Source organism: Lichenostomus cassidix, chromosome 3 (genome assembly GCF_008360975.1).
Source record: "Lichenostomus cassidix isolate B80296 chromosome 3, HeHo_3.0, whole genome shotgun sequence".
Classification (NCBI taxonomy): Eukaryota; Metazoa; Chordata; class Aves; order Passeriformes; family Meliphagidae; genus Lichenostomus; species Lichenostomus cassidix.
Genome location: NC_139483.1, coordinates 7223060 through 7250326, shown reverse-complemented (window position 1 = coordinate 7250326; position 27267 = coordinate 7223060). Strand labels below are relative to the sequence as shown.

The 27267-nt window shown below is 39.7% G+C and overlaps 1 protein-coding gene across 11 annotated transcripts in view; it reads left to right on the top strand.

The window, feature by feature from the left end:
* Positions 1–25077, top strand: part of USP34 (ubiquitin specific peptidase 34) — a 111140-nt gene extending 86063 nt beyond the window's left edge. For 4 of the 11 annotated variants that reach the window (XM_085054250.1, XM_085054249.1, XM_085054251.1 and 1 more), the window contains exons 52-81: positions 798–851; positions 947–1042; positions 1995–2059; positions 2156–2231; positions 2330–2377; positions 2741–2872; positions 4016–4096; positions 5273–5358; positions 6447–6615; positions 6699–6773; positions 7317–7468; positions 7883–7931; positions 8023–8127; positions 8251–8295; positions 9352–9456; positions 11297–11444; positions 12426–13060; positions 14060–14217; positions 15027–15105; positions 17094–17220; positions 17565–17672; positions 18701–18805; positions 18930–19054; positions 20059–20211; positions 21119–21242; positions 21937–22016; positions 22587–22727; positions 22854–23000; positions 23353–23512; positions 23791–25077. In XM_085054250.1, the coding sequence (XP_084910376.1) occupies positions 798–851; positions 947–1042; positions 1995–2059; positions 2156–2231; positions 2330–2377; positions 2741–2872; positions 4016–4096; positions 5273–5358; positions 6447–6615; positions 6699–6773; positions 7317–7468; positions 7883–7931; positions 8023–8127; positions 8251–8295; positions 9352–9456; positions 11297–11444; positions 12426–13060; positions 14060–14217; positions 15027–15105; positions 17094–17220; positions 17565–17672; positions 18701–18805; positions 18930–19054; positions 20059–20211; positions 21119–21242; positions 21937–22016; positions 22587–22727; positions 22854–23000; positions 23353–23512; positions 23791–24401 (4239 nt within the window). In that variant the 3' untranslated portion in view covers positions 24402–25077. The remainder of the gene's footprint in view (positions 1–797; positions 852–946; positions 1043–1994; positions 2060–2155; positions 2232–2329; positions 2378–2740; positions 2873–4015; positions 4097–5272; positions 5359–6446; positions 6616–6698; positions 6774–7316; positions 7469–7882; positions 7932–8022; positions 8128–8250; positions 8296–9351; positions 9457–11296; positions 11445–12425; positions 13061–14059; positions 14218–15026; positions 15106–17093; positions 17221–17564; positions 17673–18700; positions 18806–18929; positions 19055–20058; positions 20212–21118; positions 21243–21936; positions 22017–22586; positions 22728–22853; positions 23001–23352; positions 23513–23790) is intronic. The other 7 variants (XM_085054254.1, XM_085054253.1, XM_085054258.1 and 4 more) reach the window with 5 other exon arrangements.
* Positions 25078–27267: the final 2190 nt, after the last annotated feature.

Below are 27267 nucleotides of genomic sequence, written 5' to 3'. Positions count from 1 at the left end.
ATATCTGTTACAATCTAGATCTTTTCATGAGGTTTTAAAAGAAACTTGGCAGGAGTATAGTTACAGGTATTACTAATGAAGCAAAGTTTATTAGTGAAGTGTCTCTCCAAAGAGGTATTTTTTGACTATATCTGGTTTTTACCATACCATTTATTCAGGTATAAAAAAAGTGAGTCTACAGTTAATCTAGGAATCATTACTTAGGTGGCTGCTTTGCTCAGACAATTGATGAAGGACTAATTACTTCAAGCTTAGGTGTATTCTGGAAAAACAGGGCATTTTGATCTTTGTCTGTGCCTTGTGTCGCTGCCTATGACATCAGTTGGAATATTTTTACACAGTGTTAATACAAACAACACTCAAATGTTCTCAGGTTGTGCTTGAATTGATCATTATTTGTAGCTGTAGACACAATATAAAGCACATTATGAATAACACAGTGTCTTACCAAAGTGTTCCTGTGCGTAGGAAAGCTTTTCTTGTCTGGGAAAGACACAGGCTGAAATAAAACAAAAAAAATCCTTTGTTTGGCAAATGGATAAAATACCTTTAGGTGTTTATGAAGAAGAGGTGTCAGTGAGATGGATGAGCCAGGAAATTGCTTGGGATGGAGGTAGAATATTGCAGAGCAGTTTTGAAAATTCAGACTAGGCCACTGTAGAAGAAAAAAAGAAACAGATTGCTTTGAGCAAGAACTAAATTGTCATGAAATAAATGTGCAAGTGAACTATCACAAACTGTTAATAACCAAAGCATTAAAAAGCTTGTAATAAATGGGTTTACTTTCTTCTTGACAGACAAAAACTTACGATTCTGTCACTGATAAGTTTATGGACTTCTCCTTTGAAAAGGTATTTCTCTTCCAAACACTTGTTCTATGATTATATTTCTGATTTCATGATTTCTCTCTCAAAGCAAAAATTATACAGATGTTTTTTTCTCCAAGACACACAGTGCTTACATGCTGTTTTATAAACGGATGGAGCCAGAGGAGGAAAATGGCAAAGACTACAAATTTGATGTTTCATCAGAATTGCTGGAGGTACAAGTTGATTTGTTTTTAACATCAATTTTAAAACACTCTAGGAGACCCTAAACACATCAGAAATCTGAATAAACATAGGATAGCAAGAATAATTTAAATCACTAAGGTGACAGCCCTTCCATTTCACTGTTTACCTTAGGAAATTGTTATGGGATAGGAAGGGAATTAGGATTTGTGTGACTTTTAGACATTTTCTCATTCTGACCTGTATATAGGATAAATTCCCTTTTATCACCTGAAAAATCCAATGTCCCTGCTCCCTCTGGCCAGAAGCATTGCTTTAGCATCTGCCACATTTTAGATTTTTAATTTAAAAAGACTCTTCATCCCTAGCCAACAAATAAGATCGTGCCTTTTATCCTTCTCAAGCTTAAAAATGTTAATAGATTTTATCAGAGTTAAACTTCTAAACTATTTTGATGTGAAAACCACTATGAACTGATTTGATCAAAAACATCACTTCTGAGAGAGGAACAGGGGGACTTAGAATGAAATCCTGTTGGGGTTTAATGATGGAGAGGCAAATCTTTAGGAATTTATCAGAAGTTCACAGAGCTCATCAAGCTTTGGGTTAGATTTTAGCTGTGGATCTTTCTAAACTTGTTGGGCCAGTTCTCAAAATTTTAGCCTAAAAATTCTGAAAAACAAAGTTGTAAAAATAAGGTCACAGAAAGAGGAGAAGGTTTGAAGTTCTCTTCTGCAGTCCTCTGGCAGGCAAAACCAATGCTATAGTATGAATAAAACAACTTTGAGACAATTCTTTAAACTAAAGAAAGTGTTCCCAAAAATAATTATTCATACCAAAAATATGAAAAATATGAAAAATAATTATTCATACCAAAAATATGGTTATTTTTAGCCTTGGCAATCATTTAAATCTTTTTTAAATCATGCTTAAGTAGTGAAATAAACTGCTTTCTTGTATCTGATGGTAGCATTTTTTCTTCAGTGGATATGGCATGATAACATGCAGTTCCTTCAAGACAAGAACATTTTTGAACATACATATTTTGGGTAAGTTTTTCTTTAAAAATGTAATATTAATGCTTCTTTTCTTCTTGCAGATTATCATTATTTATTTTAATTAACAAATAAAATTACTGACTCTAGGTTTATGTGGCAGTTGTGTAGTAGCATCCCAAGCACACTACCAGATCCAAAAGCGGTTTCTCTGATGACAGCAAAGGTAAGAATTTCAAAAGTACATCACCTTTATATTACGTTTTTCCTTGTTTACATTTTAATTCATGCATTCTGAAATAATGGTGCAATTTTTTTTTCCAGTTAAGCACTTCATTTGTACTAGAGACATTTATTCATTCAAAGGAAAAGGTATTCTATTTACTTGTAAATTCTCATTAAGTAGCTGCATGAATCTAGTGAAAAGCATATCTATATTTTTCATTTTTAAAGTGGGATTTTGAGCTGTAAAGGTAGCATGGATAATGCAAAGTTAATGTTTAGAGTGTCGTTCACCACACAGTGAGCACTGCACAATGGAATATAATGTGTATATAAAAATGTATGGACTGGTATTTTTCTGTAGGTGCAATGTGTTATTAGTTCATAAAATGATCATTGTTTATAACTATATTCTTAAGATTTGGTGCTTTACTGAACCATTTAGAAATGTTTAAAGATTATGTTGAAATTATTATTTGAAGTTACAGTTTTTTTCTGTATTTCTTTTTACAGCCTACAATGCTTCAGTGGATTGAACTGTTAACAAAACAGTTTAATAACAGTCAGGCAGCTTGTGAAGTAAGTGACTTAGGAACTCAGCAAAGTACAAACCAACTTTCTATATATTGTTTAACTTTCCTGGAGGTTCGTATCCCTGGAATATTTTGGACTATGAACTACTGTATTTGGTATATTTGTGCATTAAGAGATGAAATTCGTCCTCTCTGGTTACTGCAGTTTCTGGGGAATGACTTAACTCTTATTTGCAGAAACCTATGTTGAGACCACAGGCCAAAATAATTTTGTCACTGGAGTAAGAGAGACCCAGTGTCACAAACTCTTTATTTGAGTGATTATTACATAGTGATTTGTGTAATTTAGATGTGTTTAAATTAAATCACATAAGAGACATGGAAAGACAGACAAAGAATTTGCTGTGGTCTTGTTGAAAGCAGTTTTGAGATACTGAAGAAAAGTTTGTGGTAGTGTTTCTGTGATAGTTAAAATGTTCAAGGAGCCCAGCACAGACTGTGAACTGCATTAGATTTTATTCAGCAGAAAGGAATTAAAGCCATTATTCTATTAAAAATTGTTTCTAGGTTGATAAATTATGTGACATTCAGTATTTGGGTGATACAGTTGTCTCAGTGGGGAGTAGTCCTAAGATGAATGAAGACATTTAATATAGGAAAGAATATTCAGGTACAATTAAAATAAAAGTAAGAATGTTGATTCTTTATTTTAAACTGTCTTTCCTTGTGACTCAAACAAAAAAATTCTGGGAGTCAGAAGACTCAGCTGTGTTATTTGCTGAGTCTAACTTGGAGTGAGTCATTCTCTGTTAGTTTTATACTTTTGGGTCTCTGGAGGCCATGAGGCTTTTCCATGTGTTAAAATGCAGAAGGGATCTAATTTGGGAAGCACTGTTTAATCCTGTCACTATTCTGTAAGATTCTTCAGCTTGTGCTCTGTTGTAAGCGTAGTTTTTTTTCTGTTGACATCACTTTGCAGGATAAGTGTGTTGTTCCAGATAATTTTCTAATGGCATGCAGAGCACAGGGATAAGAAGATACTGGATATAAATTTATATTGCTGCTTACTGCTGTTGATCTTTACTTCTTTATTCCTTCATGCACAGAAGACATTTAGATTTCCCTTGGATTAAAACTTGCCTATTCCTTAATAATAGTAACATCGATTTCTCTTCAGACTTTAATATCATGCAAAAAAGAAGATTGGACTAGAGCAAGTTTGGAACAAAACTAACACAGTATGTATCTTCTGCAGTGGTTTTTGGATCGTATGGCTGATGATGATTGGTGGCCAATGCAGATTCTAATAAAGTGTCCCAATCAGATTGTGAGGCAGGTAAGAAAAAAGTTCCTTACAAGCCAGGTGACTGCTTGACCTGTGACCAGAAACAGACAATTATGATGGCAGATACATCATAATTACATCAGTACAGTGTTACTGAATACCTGTAATTATCTGATTCTTCTCCATTCTTGCATATGATCTAGGCAAGTTATTTGGCCATGGGAGTGTTATTGTTTGAAACAACATTGATATTCATGTAGTGCCAAAGCTACAGTCAGGATCACTAAATCTCAATAGAGGCAAATGAAGGTTTCTATGACTCCCTCATGATCTTTACAAATCTGAACATTTACATAAAAACCTGGTTTTTTTCTGAATTAGTTTAACAATAGTTCATAAAGATCCACATTCAGAATATAAAAAATAGTAAACTGCTTAAATTCATGATTCCTCAAAGCTGCAGTTTGAAATTTCTGTAGTAAATTTTTGTGGGTAGATTTAATTTTACAGTATTATGCCACAGAGCTTTGTTAAGACCCATTTCTGGAAATGCTTTATAAAAAGCCACCCCTGTATTAATAGCATCTGGACCTTCACAAATGCAGCTATTAGTAGTGTCACTTACAAGTGTGCTTTCGTTGTAAGTTGTTAAGGTATAAATTTTAGCAATTGCATTATCTCACCTGAATTCTTCAATTGGATTTCTGGTTATTAAAGTGATATTTCCATACAGACCCATATATAGTTTCTGTATGCAGTGCATCAGTAAAGGAATGTATTTCATGGGGAAACTCTATGCAAGGTCTTAGGCAAGGTCTTCTCCTCATGAATGCTTTACAAAATAAAAATTACTGGAAGGAATTTCCTTCAAATTTTCACAGTAATTCCTATAAGCCAGTAGCAAAATTTTTTAAAAATCGTGCCAAAAATATCAAAATGTTTCAGAAAATAGAGATAGATTAAAAGAATAATATTTATGAGCAGCAGTTTAGTCATGTTTCAGTGCACAGCAATATTAAAAGTTGGGTTTGGGGTTCCTCCATGGGATCTGTCCATAAAAACCAGCTTTGACTGTTCTGTTAAAATACAATCTCAGCTTTACCTTTGAAACTGAACCTGTGAAGAGCTGGAAGTGGGACTGGAGACAGAATATTTGCTTAGAAACTATATATTGACCTTTTTGTAAAGGACTGAAGCTGTGGAGTTCATTCTCCTCTCCGTTTGCAGATGTTCCAGCGCTTGTGTATCCACGTGATCCAGAGGCTGAGGCCAGTGCATGCACACCTGTATCTGCAGCCAGGAATGGAAGACTGGTAAAATAAACCACCTGCAAACTTCTGCTTATTCCATGCATTGCTGCAGCTGCTTTATTCATTAATTACTTACAGTAACGTGAAGCTGAAATAGTGCTGTCTGAATTGTCCTTCATTATTCTGCCCAAACTGCTGATTTATTTAAAAACACTGCTAGGGTTGCAAAAGGCAGTGTCAAAGGCATTGTTGGAAACATTTGCTCCTGTAGAGTAGGTTTTCAGCATGGTCTTTATTTTCCCTGTCAGTTGGACACTGGAAGTGTAAATCTCACTACTTATACTGAGAATCCTACTGTGAATTGGATCCAGAGGCACAAAGGTGGAAGTTTTTATTTGTACATCCAGAAAGAGAGGCTGGAGATGAGAGAGGTTAATCCTATAACTAAATGACAGGTTTTGTCAAAAAAGCAGAACAACCCTCTTGGATTCTACTTTCTCTGCATGTTATCAAGAAAACTGTCACTTTATTCCCAATTATGAAATAGTTTCATTCTTTTTGATACATGGTGAGAAGGAGAAAGTGTTTTTTCTTCACGCTTGGGTTAAAGTTGTGATTGTAGCAGTAACTTTTAATCCAGAGTGAAAATGGCAGAGTTAGTAATAAATGTGCTGCCAGATTAAAATTCAGGACATGAAGATACAGTTTTCATGGCAGGAATTTAATTTTCTCTGGAAAAGAGTGACTTGTTTTGTTCAGTGTTAAGATCCAACTTTGGGCAGATGAGTGAGGTTGGAGGTGCATTTTCTGCCTTGCCAGGATGCTGTGTGTGTTGCTTCCACAGTATAAGTAACTACAACTGTGTTGTAGTGAAATTTGACATGAAAATCTGGAAGATGATTTTAAGTAGGAGATCCCCAATACTGTTTTTCTGAGAATTCTTTTGCTGACCAGCATCTTGATTCAGAGCATTATTTGATGAACCTTTCAGCATTTGAAGTGCCTGATGCTCCCCTAGGTTTAGCTGTGTTGTTATCCAGGCTGTGGATAGAGATGCAGGACAGAGTAGAAAACAGGCATTTTGGTGAATGTCTTTGCTTGGACTGGCTGCTGTGTGAAATACCCAGTGTGGCTGTTGTCCTTGCTGGCAGCTCGGATGACATGGACGGTCCCGTGGAGGACATCGGCAGTCGCTCGTGCGTCACGCGCTTTGTCAAGACTCTGCTGTCCATCATGGAGCACGGCGTCAAACCCCACAGCAAACACCTCACCGAGTATTTCGCCTTCCTGTACGAGTTTGCCAAAATGGGAGAAGAGGAAGTGAGTAGAGCCTTGTAGTTGGGGAATTAGTGGTGTCTGTGTATGAATGTATTTTCAAGTGATCCCATCCCTGTGTATTTCAGAGCCAGTTCTTGCTCTCTCTGCAAGCCATATCCACGATGGTCCATTTCTACATGGGAACCAAAGGGCCTGAGAATGTAAGTTTGAATATCTTCTGTAACAAGAACTAATTTTTCATATTTTATATCTGTGATCATTGGTTTTGTGTGTCTTGAACCATCTTTCAGCTGTAAATTAAAATTGCTTCACTTTTGGAATTTTTTTCAGTGTTTAATGGAATACAATAGTTAAAAAAAAGTTGAATTAACTCTTTTGGTTTAATATAGAAATAGATACTGAGTAGAAGCAATTAAAGTTGCCCTTAACTTGATACCAATGGTAATGCAGTTAACTGATTGCTTAATCCTATTGCACAATTTAGGTTCTGCTAAAAAGAATTCACCTGCTTTTTTTCCTAAATAAACCATATCTTCAGCTAACCTACTGCTTGCATTTGTAAACACAATTTGGTTTATGCAAAATGAATGTATCAATGTGAAAATCAATTGATCAGATACTTAGCTGGTTTGATTTGTGCAAGTTGATGAAGTTGTTTGGAATAAAGGACAGGATATATGCAATGGCTCTTTGAAATGAAGGCTCAGAATGTCCACACTGAAGTTATCTTTTTTTTTCCTTAGCCACAGGTTGAAGTGCTTTCTGAGGAAGAAGGGGAGGAAGAGGAGGAAGAGGAAGATATACTTTCTTTGGCAGAGGAGAAATACAGGCCTGCTGCACTTGAGAAGATGATTGCCCTGATAGCTCTTCTGGTGGAACAGTCTCGCTCAGAAAGGCAAGGGCTTCTGGAAAAACAAAATTAATTTTAACCTAAGCTGGTTCAGAAAGGAGTCAGAGATTTTATGGGTTTGTCTGAGGGTTTTATTGTGGGCTTTTTAACAGCATAAATAACCTTGGATATGAGCCCATAACATTTTTAATAATTTCAAAGAAAAAGGGTTTGTTATTGTTGACCAAGTAAAAGACTTGGGTTAAATACTTGAACACATTCAACTGCCCACATTTGGATTTTTTTTTTTTACCTCATCTAAGTTTAAAATTTTGGTTTTTTGGTTCAGTTTTATGTCAATACCTTCATTGTCTCTTGTATATTTTAAAACTGAAGATTATAATCTAACACTCAGTCCTGTATGTCTCCCTAACCTTAATCGTGGCTGAAGTAAAATGCTCATTTTCTTTTGTATTTTAGGCATTTGACTTTGTCACAAAACGACATGGCAGCACTGACAGGAGGAAAGGTAATCAAGTTAAAAATTACTGCTTTAGCCTTCAAAACCCCTCTGTGTGTGTAGTTGTATGCAATGTACTGTATCTGCTTATTTGTTGCAGGGTTTTCCTTTTTTATTTCAACATATCCGTGATGGGATCAACATCAGGCAAACCTGCAACCTCATTTTCAGTTTGTGTCGGTACAACAATCGCCTTGCAGAGCACGTGAGTATCAGGGACCTGGAGCTACTTACTGAAAATCTTATCTAATAAGTGTCATGGGGTAATTGTTATTACTTTAACTGAATAAACACAAGTCTAAGTGAGTTTTGTTTCTTTGTTTTCAAGATTGTGTCCATGCTTTTCACATCTATAGCAAAGCTGACTCCTGAGGTATGTAAACGCACAACCTGTCTGTTAAATAGTCTGTGTTTATATTTTGCTGGTTTAAATTACATAAATAATCCTTTGCTAATCAAAAATTTTGCATGGAATGTGATCCATGGAAGTTTTTGTGCCATTAAATGAAGTCTAACTGCACTGTCTGTGAAGTTTTCTGAAACAGAAATCTGCTGTGCCACTTACAATAAAAGTTTTGTTCCAACTAAATAACATTTCTAGATTTTCCACCAGTATGAATTTCTTTTAAAAATTTGGTAACATTAAAATACGTGTGCAAGAATAAGTGGAGATAAGTAATTATTGTCTGGCTGTTCAAGATCTGGGGCACTATTTTGCAGCTCTGAGCAGGCATACACATTGCTTATTCAGAGTAAATTCCTGCCCTGGTAGTAACTAAAATACTGAGAGTTCCAAATGGATTCCAGATGCAAAATACGTAATTATAGTTGCAACTACTTTGTTGAAATATTGTTAAAAGCTGTGTGAGTCTTGGCAGTGTAAAACCTCAAAATGGGATGGTTTTGGATAAACTTTCCAGGATCCATGTTCCATGTTATACAAATACATTAAAGTAATAGCTTATGGGAGCTAGTGAAATCTTCTGTAAATATAAATCAGGATAAACTGGTGAATTCTTCAACAATGGACAGCTTGATTCCCTTCCTTTTTCCAGAATAATGTCTTGATTTAAAATGTTACTGTTATTTCCTATATATTTCCTATTATGTATATATATCTATCTATTATATAAATTTATAAAATATCTATATTCCCTATAACTTCTCCTAGACTGATCCTGTCTCATATGATTCTGTTGCTTTGCACTGACTGTAACCAGTGGCTTAATTCTGCTGTATCCATGTGGGGATATAGATATGTATGGATTATTACAGATTAAATAGTAATGGATTCAAGTATTATAAGTGTTCGTGTCTGAAGTTCATAGAAATCTCACAGACATTGAGGTTTCTAAAAAAATACTCTAAAAAAACAAGTGGATGAAATTAAATAGATCAAGTTGGATATTTTTCTTTTTCTGCATTACAGGCAGCCAATCCTTTTTTCAAATTGCTCACTATGCTCATGGAATTTGCTGGTGGACCTCCAGGAATGCCACCCTTTGCTTCCTACATTCTGCAGAGGATATGGGAGGTACAACATGTAAAATTAAACAGAAGCTAAATTGTCTTTCTCCTGTTGGTTCTTTTCTGTCTGTTTTGCATTTCATTGTCATCCTTCCTGCATCAGTCCATGATTTTTATTACCATTCCTCTTCTGAATAAACAGCAACAGCCAATTGACATTAAAAAGTTCTGTTGTAACTTTTAGTTTATTTTAGCAGCATTTGGGTTAATGGCTCTTTCAGTTTAACTTAAATTTGAGTTTAATGAGAAATTAATTGATTCATACTAAGGGTCTAGAATGCTTTTTCTAGACAAATTTCACATCATTTTCTCAGTTACCCCTTTGCAAGGACTGTAAAATATGTCAAGACCCATAATTTGTTTGTGGGGTTTTTTGGCCCTCATGTACAGATTCCTTGAGCATTCATTTGACATTTTTAGTTCTCTGTAAAATGTCCATTACCACTTTTAACCCATAAAATAGTGCTAAACTTAGTCTGCTGGATAATTGCTGCTGAGGATAAGTTCATTTCCTTTGAAACCCTTTAAAAAACAAGGCTGGAGTTTGTAAAAGGTTTTTACTGTGCAGCATTGAGAGCTGTGGTAAAACCAATCCTGCCTTACCCAGTGCAGCACTGGGGAGTTTTGGATTGCTGTTCCAGAGGGTTTCCTGCTGGTTAGGAGCAGTTGTAGGATCACAGGTGTTCCAGGTGACTGATGTGATGCACCTCGGGTAAAGGGAGTTCAAACAGCACATCTCAGGGTCCACAGTGACATCCAGCTGGTGACACAGGACTGGAGACATCAATGGGGCAGGCAGGGCTGTGAGACCCAGCAGTGAATGCACAGACTTGGGGTGTAGAAGCTACTTTTACAGCCACTGCAGCTTCTAGAAGTCATTAACAAGTGATTGAGCTGTGCAGACAGTGAGCAATGATTGTCTCTTTCTTGGACATTCCCTCCAGCCATTTCCCAGGAAACCTGACAGAGCAATTTGTCATTTTTAAATAAAAGGAGGAGATTGTTCTTAAGGTGTTTATTTTTAAATTGAGATTAAGATTTTATAAGCAGAGTTATGGTTGTGCCAGCTGCTCATATTCTTCAGGTGGATAGAGGAACTGGGAACAGTTTAGCAACCCAGTTACTATCTCTGATTCCTTAGATAGGGTAGAATTTTTTCTTGTCTGGGCACCTGGGCCTTGGGGTAAAAAGAAAGTAGTTTTTAAAAACTAACAGAACAACAAACTACATTTATTGGCCTCATGTCAACAGCTTTCCAGCTACACAGAGCCAGAAAAGCACAGGAAGCCACATTTTCTTCTTATTCTCTGAAGGTTTGCTGACTGCACAACAGCACTTAATGGCCTTTGGAAAGTGCTGGATGAATTTATTCCTTGAAATTGTATATTCACCAAAAATGTAATAGTTACCCTCAGCAAGAAGCTGTGTGAACATCTTTGTGTACCATTTATGTCCTTTTGATGTAACTTAACAAAATACTGATTCAGTGTTAAGGTTTTGCATTAGATATATTTTTTTAATACTTGTTTATAAAGACAAAGTTGTTCCGTTTTAGTGCTTAATATTTCAACTCCTAAATATCTCATATTATGCAGAAGGAATAGGCAGAATAATTTCCTGGACTTAAACTGGACTTTCAAAAGCTCTGAATAAGGTTCAGAAGCACAAACCAGTGAAATATAATAAGGCTTTTCTTTGTGTGCAGAGCAGTTTAGTCTTGAAGGTGCTTTGAAAGCCCTAAGTGTTTTTAAAACGAAACGTTGAAAGTTATTTTAGGGGTTTTTAACGCCATCAGTGCATAGGAGGAAGATTAATGTATTCCTTTTGATTTTCACCCTCTCCTTTAGGTCATTGAGTACAACCCATCACAGTGCTTGGATTGGCTGGCTGTGCAAACCCCTCGGAACAAGCTTGCTCACAGCTGGGTCCTGCAGAACATGGAAAACTGGGTGGAACGTTTTCTCCTGGCACACAACTACCCTCGAGTGAGAACTTGTAAGTGAATTTTAATTGAAGAAAATCAGTCACCTGTTGCAGTGAGTTACATGCTCCTGTTTGTCTTTTCTCCCTTTCCCAGTTTTAGAATTGCTGAGGTTTCAAAATTGGTGTAACTGTGGTGCCTCATTCAGATGTGTTATCAGTTTTGATGGTTCAGAGTTTTTTCTGGTTTCATTTGGTAACTTTAATGATACATTGGTAGGTTCATTATCTTAAGTGGTTAATCTGCAAGGTCTAGGAAAACCTAAAGAAGGCAAAGAGGTAATCCCAGAGGTTTTCCATAGTGCCCATCACATAGTTGTACAATAAGCAGGAGTAGTACATGTTGTTCTTTCACAGTAATGTTCAGTTGAGTCCTTTGAACTTGTGGATCAAGGAGAAGCCACCTGTACTTTCTCCTGAATTCCAGGCATCCTGGGTCTCTGGTTTGTTCTGCCAGGAATCACACTGTCACATTGCCAGAGAACATTTTCACCCTTTCCTGTGTCAATTTTTTTTACAAAGGAGATTCCACAGTACAGGCCACTGAACTTTAACACATTTCTGTGGCTAAAATTGGAAAACTGGAGGGACAGCTTTGCAACAGGCTCCAGTTGTAAACATTTCTGGGAAGGTCATGACCTCCTGATGAAGCAGTGGACAGTTCAGTCATGGAAGACCTCTGGAATGCATTGTGGGGTGGGATCTGGGATCACATTCTGTGGTGGGATGCATTGTGTTAGCACAGGGAGAACCAGGCAGCAGACAGGGATATAGGTGAAGGGGCCTGAAAGCACATCTCAGCACCACTTCTAATGTGCTTTGTACTACTCTTATCCACTTGGATTATTTTTCTAGTGTGAATATAGCAATACCAGCTTCTGTGAAATGCTTTGAAATCTGTAAATGGAAAATGCAGTGCAATTTAATTGCTGTTTACATGGTTGTTAAGCAGGTATGTCACTGTCAAAGGCGTAACAAATCTGTTTTTATTTGAAGCCGCAGCCTATCTCTTGGTGTCGCTTATTCCGAGCAATTCCTTCCGTCAGATGTTCCGCTCGACCCGCTCTTTGCACATCCCCACGCGGGACCTGCCCCTCAGCCCAGACACCACAGTAGTTCTGCACCAGGTCTACAACGTGCTCCTTGGCCTCCTCTCACGAGCCAAGCTCTACGTTGACGCCGCTGTCCACGGCACCACCAAACTGGTGCCCTACTTCAGTTTCATGACGTACTGTCTGATCTCCAAAACCGAGAAACTCATGTTCTCCACTTACTTCATGGACTTGTGGAACCTCTTCCAGCCGAAGCTCTCGGAGCCGGCCATCGCCACCAACCACAACAAGCAGGCCCTGCTGTCCTTCTGGTACAACGTGTGCGTGGACTGCCCCGAGAACGTGCGCCTTATCGTGCAGAACCCCGTGGTGACCAAGAACATTGCCTTCAATTACATCCTCGCGGACCACGACGACCAGGATGTGGTGCTCTTCAACCGCGGGATGCTGCCCGCCTACTACGGCATCCTGCGCCTGTGCTGCGAGCAGTCGCCTGCCTTCACCAGGCAGCTGGCTTCTCACCAGAACATCCAGTGGGCCTTCAAGAACCTCACCCCTCACGCCAGTCAGTACCCAGGAGTAAGTGAGCCACACCAAAATGCGCCGGTCCCTTGGTCCTGCTTGCCCTCTCACCCGATGGCTCTTGTAACGTAGCAAGTGATGGTGAACTTGACGTCCTTAACTTAGCTTCCATGAGGGTTTCCTGGTGGAAGTAATTCATGTGTTTAGATGCACGTGTTGTACCTTGTGGGGGTGGTTTTGGGTTTCCCTTGCTATGTAGCTGTTGGAGAGTGGTTTTTGTTTTCTGGAAGCAGACGCTGTTCAATATTCCAGCCTAGTTGAAAGAAACAAGGAATAGATGGTGGTCTCTAGAAAGGGGGTTGGATTACAACACACAGTGTTGGAGGAATTCCCAGTTTCTTCCTTGTTTTCAGTTTCTGGAATAGGTCTGAGATTTAGCGTGTTGCGTTCCCCTTGGGAACACCCACATACCTTTGGCAGAGCGCTGGGAGTTGAGCTGTCACTGCAACACAGTGACACCTGCAGTAGCAAACAGGTGCTGGTTAAACAACAAACAGCCTTACAAAGGGCTTGGGTTTGAATGATTACACAGTGAATATTGCTTTGGGATCCTTTAGGGCTGTGTGGGGGTAGAAAGAATACAAAGCTTCCCATCGCTGTGGAGAGGAGGAGGATGCATGGAATCTTCCATGTTGAACTCCTGGCTAGATCAGCTCACAGAGAAATTTTGTGCTCTGACAGTCCAGTTGCTCTCCCTGTTGGCATCTCCCCTCAGAAGTCTCAGTTTGTCTTGCAAGGGACCTGAGTATTCCACTGTATGTAGTGTTTCCCAGGCATGGGACTGCAGCAGATTTTAGCACAAGCAGCTTTCTGAATGTTTGGTCCCAGGGATGGGGATTTCACATTGCTTTGTACATATGTAGATGTACATATATATGTGTGGCAGTGAGCTGTGCTCTTAGGAAGCATCAAAACATCTAACTTTATAACTTTGAAATAACAACTAAACCATAACATAGAGAGCTGACTCTAACCAAGTATTTCTGTGTGTTTTAGGCAGTAGAAGAGCTGTTTAACCTCATGCAGCTATTTGTAGCTCAGAGGCCAGACATGAGAGAGGAAGAGATAGAAGACATAAAGCAATTCAAGAAAACCACCATAAGCTGTTACCTGCGCTGCTTGGACGGACGGTCTTGTTGGACAACTCTCATAAGGTACAGCCCTGTGCTCATCCAGCATCTCAGCTGAAATTCCATGCTCAGCCTCCTGCCATGAGCAAAGCTATAATTCCAGCTTCTGTTCTTGGCAGTTGTTACTTTGGAGCAGAACAATTCTAGAAATTGTGCCTGCAGGATGGTTTTATTGTATCGTGTCTTCTTGATTTCTGGTCTTAGGAAGTACAGCTGAAAGTGCTGCTTGGGCATTCTCAGTAGGACTATAAATTGCCTGTGCATGTAGGTCAGGTCTGGGGTTTTAAATGGAGCTGTTGATGCACTGAAACCCTTGTGGAAAGGACAAACTGTGTTACCTGGAGGGGCTACATGCACTCACCCAGCACAGAATACAGCCACTCTGTCCCAAATAATTTTTATGTTGGGAGAAACCATTCATTAGCATAATCCTTTCCTTTCTGTTCTGCTGTAAGCATAAAATATTCTGATAAAAATGTTTTCAGACATTTAAAAGGCCAAACAAATGCTTGGCTGAACCTATTTAAATGTAGCATTTACGAAGCATAAACTTCTGTCTTTTTAAGTACATTATTTTTCACATTTTTGCAGGGGTTGCATGGGAAATATTTATAAATAATCTTTACAGAAATTACTTTCCATAACATAAAGGAAGTCAACAGCTGGGGCATTTTTAAATTAAAAAGTAGGAGGAGTAGTGATGAGAAGAATTACATTCCTTTGGGGTTTCTTTGTTCTTTTGTGATTATTTTCCAAAATAACAGCATGAGCGTAATAATTTTAAGCTTGGGATGCAATTTTCAGTGTTCTAAATCTTTGGATTTTTTTCCTAGTGCCTTCAGAATATTATTAGAGTCTGATGAAGACAGACTTCTTGTTGTGTTCAATAGAGGATTGATTCTGATGACTGAGGTAATTACTTTGTTATTTAATTAGAGCAAACATCTCACCTCGGTAGTTCCCCCGCCAGCTTTATTAAGATTTCTTTTTAGTACTAAAAAGATCACGAAATTGTCTGCTTCTCAGGACAGAAGGAAAACCACCAACAGGTTATGTTGAGCAGAACAAATTTATGCTTTTTTGGGTGTCATTCCCTTGATTACAGATAATTAGGAATGAATGCTGAGTGCATTCATTGTTACTGGTTAAAAAGTGTTAAGGCAATAGGTTAAAAAGCAGAAATTACTTGAAGGATACTCAGTTGCAGTTGTGGTTAATATTTCTGACTCTTCCTTGGAGCCCTCCTGAGGCACTTCTCCCCTTCTTTCCTGCCTGTTGTACTTTTGTTTGCAAGGAGTGGTCTGAAAACACATGAACTCAATTTCTTTCTGATAAAACTAAACCTGAAATGTATTTCTGGAGCACATTTAATGTATTCAAGTTGTAAATGGGCATGTGGTCCATAAGACCAGACCAGAGTTAGTTCAAAATTGAAAGGAAAAATAATGAAATAATGCACCTCTGAAATGGATGCATTTGGAATGTCAGCCCCTGCCCCCAGCAGCTTCACTTTACAGATCCCCATGTCCTGATGAGTGCAAAATCCTGGATTCCATTCAGCACTCCCATTATTGAGGTGATGGATGAGAACCTGTGTTTATTAAAAGCACTGCCAGTGCACCATGGGGAAGGATCCCTTTGAGAGCAAGAATAAAAATCTGGATGTGTTGTAGAAAGCATAAAAACAAGATTCAGTTCATTCTTGGCACATGTAGAGCGATGTATTCAGGAGAGATATTAAACTGGTACAATCCAAGGAGCTGGAATTACAGAAAGAGTGCAGTGCTATTTGAAAATTGAGTTTTCAGGAGCTTGTTATAAATGCAAGCCTATAGGTTAATTAATTGTAGTTAATTACTCCAGAATAGCTCTTCCTCTTTGTTATAAAAATGCCTCCATCCAATAAACTGGGTATAAAAAGTCAGGCACTGAGCTTTAAGGTTATCCATATGTGAAACATAAGTAGATTAAGGTACATACATAGAGATGTATGAAAATAATTTGTTCAGCTGAGTTAGCCTTCATCCATAATAACAATGGATAATTAAGTTTATGAAGAGTATGTAATATAAAATGAATTTATCCTGTGTAAAACATTGCTAGAAATTAGATAATGCCAATGCTACTTTACAGCTTGAGGTTACCTGGCCTTATGATTTCACTTGTTGGCTGGAAGTGTTTTGCCTGGTGACAGATAAATGCATTATGAGTTTTCACATCCAGAAAAGTTTTCTGCTTAGGGGTGGCTGTTTGACTTTTATCTTCACTGTAATATAAAAAGGGCATGGCAAGGGTTTGTATCCTAGGGATTGAGGCTACTGTTTCTTTATCTTTCAAATACCCCAGCAGATTAATATCTTTTCTTACATCCTGTGCTTGAATTTTTGCAGTTCGGAAATGAGTTGCTTTTCCTTCCTAATATTTCTATAAATCACAGATGCCCAGAAGGTATAAAAGGAGATGTAATTCATCTGATGTACAGCCATATGTCCTTCAGCAGCATTTTGAAAAATGACTGGCATCTATCTTAATCCTATCTTTTTTCCCCCAAATTCATATATCTGTGTCTGTCTTTGTACTCCTCTGGTATCACTTTGCTGGCACAGAAAGTTTGGGATTACAGGGATATTAAAATACTGTGTCTCAAATGACACTTTGTTCATTGGGATGTAGATAAAGGTGTGGAAACTTGGTAATTTTGAGCTGGTAACACAAAGCTTTTACCTTGAAAACAAATGAACTTTGTGATTATATTCAACACCATGTATTTCCTTTGAGCATAAAATATCTTGTTTGGGCATAAAAGAAATGTAAATGTATCTGCAGGATAAAAAGAGGAATACTAACAAGTACCTTAGTTTGGCAACACAAAGTTTTGGCTTTTTTTTTCTTCTTCTCAGTCCTTTAACACGTTGCACATGATGTACCATGAGGCCACAGCTTGCCATGTGACTGGAGACCTGGTAGAGCTTCTGTCCATTTTCCTCTCAGTTCTAAAGTCCACACGTCCATATCTGCAAAGAAAAGGTTTGATTATAGCTCTTGAAAGGATTACACCTTCTGTCTGTTTATCAGTTTTCCTCACCCAAACCCTAATGTTTTGTCTTGATTATTAGCTGGGTTTAAAAACTTGCTGTACAGTAGGATATATGGCTAGTAATAGATATTAAGTTGTTAAATTACTTGACTTAATATGAAACTGGATTCCATAAATTTAATAGTAGTTGACCAGTTAAGACTTAACAGATTCCTGCATGGACTAAGATCATGCTAGAGGAAAAAGAGATTGCTCAGCAGTAAAATTCTGTGCTTTATTTAACAAGCTTTTGAGCCATGAGCTAAGCAGCCTCCTGGGATGTTTGCATTTGCAGATGTGAAGCAAGCTCTCATTCAGTGGCAGGAGCGGATTGAATTTGCCCATAAGCTCTTAACTCTGCTCAATTCCTACAGTCCTCCCGAGCTTAGAAACGCCTGCATTGGTAAGTCCTGGCCATGCAGGACCTGTCCTGCACAGGGCCCTGCTGTCAGATGGAAATGCCACTTATGCAAGTGCACGTGCTCTGCTAGGAACTCTGGAGGTCGGGATTGTTGATGTAAAAGTGTCAGTGCATCAGTACTGATGTTGTTATTCCAAAGAGTTCTGGGTTTGTCAGCTTGCGTTGAATATTCCTGTGTTCAGTTAAAGCACACAGACTGTGGGCACAAAATGTCAGCTGTCACTTTGTGAGAACAGTTTGACACCTGATAGGGGTCGTGACTGAGGAGTGACTCCTCAGTTCAGGTGTCAAGTGAGTTGAGAGTCAAATCCCATATCTTATATTAAAATTTGAACGTGAACTAAAGCTCCCCTCAGCAGGGAGCATGGAGACCAAGTTACTCTGAGAAAAAGCTTTTCCTGTTCATTTTTATGAGCCATTACTGTAAAGTGTAATAGTGGAAGTAAAGCTTAAATAGCTTGTAGAAAGGAATGGATTTGCTTTTTAAGGTATAGACATAGATATTATATACAAATGTCTCTTTTGCATTAGCAGAGCTATTTCAGAAAGGCCCAGACTTTAATAGTTTAGACTTTTTTAATATTATTTAACAGCTTGCTGATAAAAGGCCTAACACTGTGTCCAAAGTACCTTTTTTGTGTGATTTGTGTGCATTTTCCCCCTATCTTGAGTATTTTCTCATTGTCCTCCTGACTGCTGCTGGTTGCCATTTTCCAGGCATCAAAGCTGCTCTGTTAAAGAAGAAGCAAAGAGGGTAATTTTACTGAGGTTCTCCTTTCTCCAAGCTGGCCCCTCCCTGGTGGTTGCTGCACCACTGAGCAGGGTGTCTCCCAGTGGCAGAGGTGAAGGGAATTGGGATGGAGTCAGGGGTGTCACTCAGGTGTTGCTCACATCGGAGCTGCGGCTAAAGGGATACGAGACAGAGTTTGCAAATGCATGAGCCTTAAGTTGAACTGTTTGCTGTTAAGAAATAACAACTTGTAATAGCAAAAACAACTTTTTGTTTGTAGATGTCCTCAAGGAGCTTGTACTTTTAAGTCCTCATGATTTCCTACATACTCTGGTTCCATTTCTACAGCACAATCATTGTACATACCACCACAGTAATATCCCAAGTAGGTATTTCAGTGATTGTATTTTGAAGTTCTCTTACACTATTATTACTCTATCGTGTTCCTTGCTGATATCAAATATTGACCTTTTTAATATATCCCTATTTTATCCGAACTTACACTACAGTGTCTCTTGGACCTTATTTTCCATGTCGTGAAAATTTGAAATTAATAGGGGGGAAAAGCAATATTCGTCCTCCGCGTCCCGAACTCAACATGTGCCTCTTGCCCACCATGGTGGAAGCCAGCAAGGTATGTAAACAAGTGGTCCTATAGAGAGTTGTTCCTCTGTTGTTTTCCCAGTTTTATAAAAGTATTCTAAGAATCCAGTAGCTCGATGCATTTACCTTTTCTTTGCAAACAAAGCATAATTCTTCTTCAAGATGTGTTGTCCTCATATACTCCATTCTAGATGTGCACTCCAGAAGCACCATTTCCCTGCCCTTGGTGATACACAGCTTCATATTCCAGACACCATAAGGGTTTGGGCCTTGTGTTAGGAAAAAAACCCATAGCACACATTTTGGTAATTTTGCAGTCTGTCTGTGGCATTTATAAAGGAGATTGAGGCATCACTCAAGGATTGTCCAGATGGGTTTCAGACTATGTTAAGGTTTATTGCCAGACAGCCAAGCAGACCCCGCAGGTTCCATTAGAGTCCATTCAGCTGGGACCGAGGCATAATCGATTTGTTTGCGTAAAATCCAGTGCCTGAAATGTCATATAGGGCTTTTAAAGTTTTTTCACTTCCCATTTCCCTTCTGTGGGCTTCCTGATGGGATGCCAGCTTTGGGGGGCTGCTCCACAGTGACTTGCCACATCCCGTTGTTACAGCTGCAGCAACGGTGGGATTCAGCTCACGTCACTTTGCCTATCTAAAAGGTCAGCATCCAGCTCTAACTAAGCACAGTTCCTCTGGGAAGGAGAGAAAGAGTTCCCCTCCTTCCTGCCCCAGGCACCTGAGTCTGGATGAGGCGACTCCCTCTCCATGAGTGCAGAGAAACAGCAGCAACTAGATTTTAGATAGCTAAAGTCAGGTCAGGTGAATCCCACCCGCCAAGGAATATGTATGGACAATCATTTGAAGCAGGAGAACTGGTTACTTGCTGTACGGTAACTGTGGTTCTTCAAGATGCTTTGTCCACACAGATTCTGTGCTCCTCCTGCTGTGCTAATTCCGAGTCCTGTCCTAGGGGATTCTTACGGGTGAAGGAATTGAGTGGTGGTTGAAGCCGCCATACCCCTTGTGCCCTCAGGTACAGTGGTCGCAAGGACACACTGGGTGCAGGCACAGCCCCAGTGGACACAGCTATTCAGAAAGAATCCAATCTCCTGCACATGGGGCCTATGTGCACGTAGATGGGAATCTGTGTGGGCAACACATTTCGAAGAAGCACGGTTACTGTAGGGTAAGTAACCCTTCTTTTCTAAAGCTTTCAGAATGATGCTGTGTCTATTTGTGCACCATCAAATTGACTGTGTAATCCAAGTGCTTGACAAAGTGTTAGAGAGCCAGAAACTGTCTGTAGTTGGTTTCCCCATCATGTATCCAGAGGTAACAGATGTGGCACTACATCATGTAAATATTTGGACTTCAGAAGTTGTCATACTACGTGACACAGTATTTTACCCTTTATATTGAATTCTTAATACATTAGGAAGCAGAATATTTTTAAACCTCTAGAACCACATCCACAGTCACATTGCTCTGTGGTTTTGCATGCTTGTTTTTCATTCAGTTGCTTTGTATAAGGTTGCATTTGTTTGCTTTAGTTTTAGAAGTGTCCTCTTGGCTCTCTGCTCTACAGAAGCTGATGCCATTTTAAGCTTATATATGTCCAAAATACATTAAAATGTTGACATATATGTATCACTGAATTTGAGACATTCCTGAAAGTTCTGCTCTGAAGCTCAGTCTTGAGAAAATTCTGATTTCTACAGATCATAACTGACAAATTATTATTTAAAAAGCAGTAGTGTATATATATTTAGGTGTCTGTGTGATACAAAGCTGCTGCATTCTTTTCTCATCCTCTTCAAGCCATGGTATTTGCACAGCTTTGCACCTTCTCGGTGCTGGCTCAGCACCCTCCAATAAAAGATTTTACTGGCAGGGAATTGCATTTGCCATCCCTCCTCCCATCACACCCTGGTGCTTGCCAAGGGCTGGCTGAGGAGGCACCTGGAGATTCCCACTGTTTTCCTGTAGTACAGGATGAAACACTGCAGAGCAAGTAACAGGAAGGGAGGTGCTTAGGGAATCTGGGAGCTGTCCTGTGGCTTTGTAGGTTAAATGAGGCTCTCTTAAATCTTCAGGGCAAAGACGATGTTTACGACCGGATGCTGCTGGACTATTTCTTCTCCTACCACCAGTTCATCCACCTCCTGTGTCGAGTTGCAATCAACTGTGAAAAGTTTACTGAAACATTAGTTAAAATGAGTAAGTATCAAGGTGAAACAGCCAAAGGATTTTTCTTCTTGTCATACCTTTGAGTGCTTCTCCACTAAGTTCTATATTCAGAGTTTTTAAGAAAAAGCAGAGCTTGTGACACTTGTTGTGTTTGGATATTATTTTAGTCCACAAAACTGTTACCTGGATATGACATAGTGTAGCCTTACCCACAGGGCTGGCATGTTTCAGGCCTGTCCAGAAAGGAACTGAGGTAACCACTGAGAATTTAGTCTTATTGTGCACTTAGAGTTTAATGCAGGACTCACTAAAGCTGGTTTTGGGTGGTTGGCAGTTTAAATGGCTTTGGATCAGATCCAGAATCCTCAGCAGCTCATTAATGGCAATTAATTGACAATATTTACATTTTTGTGCTCCCACACAAACCTGAGGGCGAGTTCCTCAGTGTGCACAGACCTCAGTGTCACACCAACAGTCTGATCAAAAAACCGATGGCAGAATGTTCTTTTATCCCCTAAATCACCCATCTGCTTGTTTGTCACACTTTTCCAATGTATTTATAAATGGACTGTAAAAACCTGACAGACACTACAGCTTTCTGATCATACAAAATGCTTGGAATATGATCCTGTAAAATGATAGAGCACCTTGGCACTGCCATTCTGAGGAATTCCCCTGTGTCCCAGGAAGTTCTCCCCCACTGACTTCCCTCATGCCATTGCAGGTGTCCTGGTTGCTTATGAAGGTTTGCCTCTTCACCTTGCGCTGTTCCCCAAGCTCTGGACTGAGCTTTGCCAGACTCAGGTAAGAGTCAGCTTGAGAACCAACAGCATGGAAACACAGGCAAAACACACTGAATGTGGGGCAGAGAGCCCAGAATCATAACTAGTGGGTGGTATGGAATAAAATACCTCTGCTTATGTTGCTGCCGTCTGATAAAATCTGCTAAATCAAATAAAAAAGTCTGGTGAATTGTATTTGCTCCCTGTACATCCTGCAAAAGCTTAACACAGCAGCTCCCCACAGTAACACTGGTGGGATGGTGGATGTGCAGAAAGCACCTCATCCTGCCTCTGAGTTCCCAGGTTTCTAGGTAGCACAGACACTGGGATGATGAAGGAAAAATGAGGAGATGTCAAAGTCTGGGTGTCATTGCAGAGGACCCTGTGGTTGGCTCACAGAGGAGGCTCTGTCCCTTCCCATAGATGAGCTGGCCTTTCTGGGGAAGGAACTTCAACACAGGAAAATAGGAAATAAGAATTGTCAGTAACTGATTAGTGCAATTTACTGACACTTGATAGACCTGAAGTATTTCTGAGTGCACCTGGCCTGCACATCCAGTGCTGACTTTGTCATCTTCTCTCTCTTTGCCAGTCTGTGATGTCCAAGAACTGTGTAAAGCTCCTCTGTGAAGATCCAGTTTTTGCAGAATATATCAAATGTATTCTGATGGATGAAAGGACCTTTCTTAACAACAACATTGTCTACACCTTTTTGACCCATTTTCTTCTCAAGGTACATGATCTTTTAGCAATAATTACTATTCCAAGGAATGCAGTCATTGGTGCTGCTTCATTTTGGGATGCTGTTTTCACAGTTCCAACTTTTTGTGGCATTTAAAAAAATACTTTGTTTTCACAGGTGCAAGGGCAGGTGTTTTCCGAAGCAAACTGTGCCAACTTAATCAATACTTTAATTACAAATCTAATAAATCAGTATCAAAGCCTAGAATCTGACTTCAGCAACCAGAGAGTTGAAATTTCCAAAGCAAGCTCTACATTAAATGGGGTGAGTCTTCCCTGTGCCAGGCCTCAGCTGGGCTCCTGGAGAGGGCATGGGAAGCTGGGAATACTAACCTGACTGTGGGGAACGAAGTAATGCAAGTGCAGGAGTGTTAGTGGTGGGAGAGTTGTAACCCAGCAAGGTTTTGTGTCTCAGCACAGTCTGGTCACCTCCAGGACAGACCTGTGCTAAGGTCAGCAGATAGTGAGTGGGGAATTTCAGTGGTGTGAGTACCTCTTAGGATGGGATCTTTTGACTGTTCAGAACATGCTGAAACACCTCCTTATTGCACAATCTCTGTGCAGATTAACCAAACAGCAGTTTGAAACAAAGCTTAAGTTTGCTTCTCTGTTTCCAGGACCTCCGAGCACTTGCCTTGCTGCTTTCAGTGCACACTCCCAAACAGCTCAACTCGGCCCTGATTCCAACTTTACAAGAGCTTTTAAACAAATGTAGAGCTTGTCAGCAACAGAGGAACTCATTACAAGAGCAAGAAGCCAAAGAAAGAAAAACTAAAGGTTTGGTGTTGTTCTAATGAATGTTTTACAAACTTGTATTAAATAAGTGTAGTACATTATTTTATTGCTGCAGGGTGGGCCATTCCTTGGCTCCAATTCCACATGAGAAATACTTTATTCTAGAGCTAAAACTCACGAACTGCATGAATTCTCTGTAAGGAAATAAGTATTTCATGAAGTCTTTAATGTGGAGAAGGATGGGAGTGTGAAAGGCAGGTTACTGGGGAGTGTGGCAGGAGCAGTGCCTGTTCCCTGAGCGAGTTTCCCTGTCCTTGCAGACGACGAAGGAGCCACTCCGGTGAAGAGGCGGCGGGTGAGCAGCGACGAGGAGCACACCGTGGACAGCTGCATCAGCGACATCAAAGCCGAGCCCCGCGAGGCGCTGACCCCCACCAGCACCTCGGACAACGAGACCAGGGACTCGTCCATCATCGACCCGGGCACGGAGCAGGACCCGCCCTCCCCCGAGAGCAGCTCCGTCAAGGAGTACAGGATGGAAGTGCCCTCCTCGTTTGCCGAAGACATCATGCTGGCCGCGCGCTCCCAGCACACGGAGGAGCAGCCGGGCAACGGGAAATTCGAGGAGTGCAAAGAGTTCAAGGACCTGCAGACTTCCAAGGATTCCATGGGAGCTGAGGAGGACTCGGAGTTTCCTTCCACGTCGATTTCAGCGGTTTTATCCGACCTCGCAGACTTGCGGAGCTGCGATGGCCAAGCCTTACCATCCCAGGACCCCGAAACTAATTTATCAATCAGTTGTGGCCATTCCAGAGGACTTTTTAGTCACATGCAGCAGCATGACATTTTAGACATCCTGTGCAGGACCATTGAGTCTACGATTCACGTGGTCACACGGATATCCGGGAAAGGAAACCAAGCTGCTTCTTGACATTGGATGGAGCATGTCTGCTTTTAAGTCTTTTTTTTTTGTTTGTTTTTAATCCTCCTTCTTCCCCCAAAAAATGCTGTTTGTATAAGTTTTGCTTATTTCTGTTTTGTGCTTCAGTTTGTCCAGTGCTCTCTGCTTGAATGGCAAGATAGATTTATATGCTTAATTCTTGGTCAGGCAGAACTCAAGATTATTTTTTTTAAATTTTATTTTATTTTGCATCTACCGTACACTTTCTTAAAGGGCAATCAGATAATGGCTATGTTTTATGTAATTAAGAGTTCACTGTAGTGGCTTTCATTTAATATGGCTGTCTGGGAGACAGGGCCTCCTGGCCCTGTATGATGTAATTTAAACTTATGGCATTTTTACTGTGTATAATATGGTGTCCTCTGTGCCAGTTTTGTACCTTATAATCGAGGCAGATTGCCTCAGATCGCTGTGGTTCTTATTATCAAAATTAAGTTTACTTGTATACTAAACAACCACAAGAAATTTGATTCTGTAAAGAATCCTCTTTAGCTGTGGCCTGGCAGTATATATATGGTGCTTTATTTAACAGAATACCTGTGGAGGAAATAAAGCACACTTGATGTAAAATTAATTGTTTTATTTTTATTGACATGATCAATTGCTATTCTGTGCACTTCATTAAACTGATTGTGATGACTTTTCATTTGTTTATAATATGTTGCTTCACTCTTTGGATTTCTCAGCAAAGAACTTCGTAAGTGAAACAGCAGCAGGGAAAAATGATGGTCAGATGTTCTGATTTGGTGTAAATTCTGATGCTTGTTTACTGTGCACGAATGTCCAGTCACACAGTGGAGAGGGACTGGTGGCTGGTGTTGGAACATGAAGTGCTGTCAAAAGCCAGGGCAACTTGGCATCTCATTTCCCTTATTTTAACATCTCTTTTATCATTTTTCTCCTGCACCATTTGTGGATTGCTTTTTTTCCCCTCTGCTCTGGCTGTGCTCCCTCACTTTTTGACAGCTTCTGCACCCCTGAAATGCTGGAATGACTTTATCATCTCTCCCATCATATTTCCCCGTTATTTCTAAGTAATACCGTTTCCTATGTGACCTTTTGGACTGTCAATGCTACTGGTTTAAATATCTAATTAAACTCCATTTTCAGCTTCATTTTCCAGTTGCTCAGCTCATTTGTTTTTCTATTGTCTTCATCTACCTTGGTCTTTTTTCTTCAAAATTCTTTCATTCCATCTACCATTTACTGTAGTTTTGCATCACTTGCTTCTCCTTGATTCTGTGATGCTCTTGCTCCATCTGAATTTACTCTCAATGGTTTTAACATTCAGTAATTAATTTGACTTTGAAGTTTACAATTTATATTCCTGTTTATCTAGCATTTTTAGGCCTGCATTTATAGGCACTGTTGACACTGGTAAGTGCTTAAATTGGTCTCCTCATTGTTCAGACATGAAATAATAATGGTGGTGTTCTCTTTAGGAATAATTTTATTACCTTTTCCGATCAGGTTCTCCCCAGATTATAACTCCAGAGAAATCATCAACAGCTTCTAGTCAAAACCTCTACAATCAGAATTCTTCTGCCAAGGAGAATATTGGCCTGCAGATCAAAATCTGAAATGCAGCAGCTGTTGTACCCTTTGGGTGAGTAGTTTCAGTTCATTAATGACCCTTACTAAACCTGTGCAGCTGCTGGTTGTTATGTTGTCTGAGCTGGTGCCTTTGCTGGCATTAGCATCTCCTGCAGGATGGGGTCACATCAGAGCTGTGCCATTCTTTGGCCTTTTGGGGTGGTTTTTTAGCTCATTTTCAAGCAGACCAATTATAATCAGTACTTAATAATTATTTCATAAGGCATACACCAATACTGCACCATTAATCATGCCAGGATTACCAGAAATATGATTGCTCTTACTGCTCTTCCCTTACATTACCTCCCGATTTCCCCCTTGAGTATTCCTGCACTTTTTACAGAGAATTTTCTCCCTACTAGTAGTTTTTGGAACAAAGGTAAACAGTATCTGCACAAATGTATCTTGCTTTTCCAGAGCCTGTTTCCAGGTGTTTGTCCTCTGTCTCCCTCACCTTACATGCTCTGTAAGTCATTACTTCTTCCATACTATTCCCCTTCTCTCACTTCAAATCAGTTTTGTGGTTTGTATTTCTTTGCCTTCAAAAATGTTCCCTTATCCTGCCTTTGAAAACCCTTTAACCCTAAACCCTTTAATCTTTCACTGGCTTCCTCAGTCTCTTAAAGCTTTCATTTTCTTCCAGGCTTTATCCTGCCTCTCATTTGTTATTACTTATTTCCTCCTCGAAGTTCCACCTATTTAACCCCTTCAAAATGAACCTTTTGAATACCTTCTCCACGCACAGCCAGCTTCTACTCTAACACTCAGCCTGTTGGGTGTGTAAAGATTTTTGGCAATGATCTCACAAATCATGTAAGATCTCATCGAATTATTTTTCCCTTTGCCTTTCTCAGCTAACTAATCATTTAACATCTTTTACTTTTTATGGGAAAGTTGAGGAGAAGTTTCAGCACCAGTTTTTAGAAGGTCACGGGGCTGTTCCTCCTCATTTTCCAGGGGTTTTGGCAGCCCCACACCTGGAATGGGCAGTGCAAGGCTGGAAGCACAGGTAAGTCCTGTCTTCTTTAACACCAGTGATTGGCAATTGCTCCATTCCTGCGAGGGCAGGGAGGAGGAAAATTCAGAGGAATTTGTGACCCTGAGATGGAAGGGAATTTCAGGCAGGAGAGAAAATGGGTGAGGCACAATTCCCAGAGACAGTACTGGCGCTGTAGTTTCACTGTCTGAAGAAACTTGGACTTGCATATAACCACCTACTCTCAAGTACTGTTGCAAAATCTCT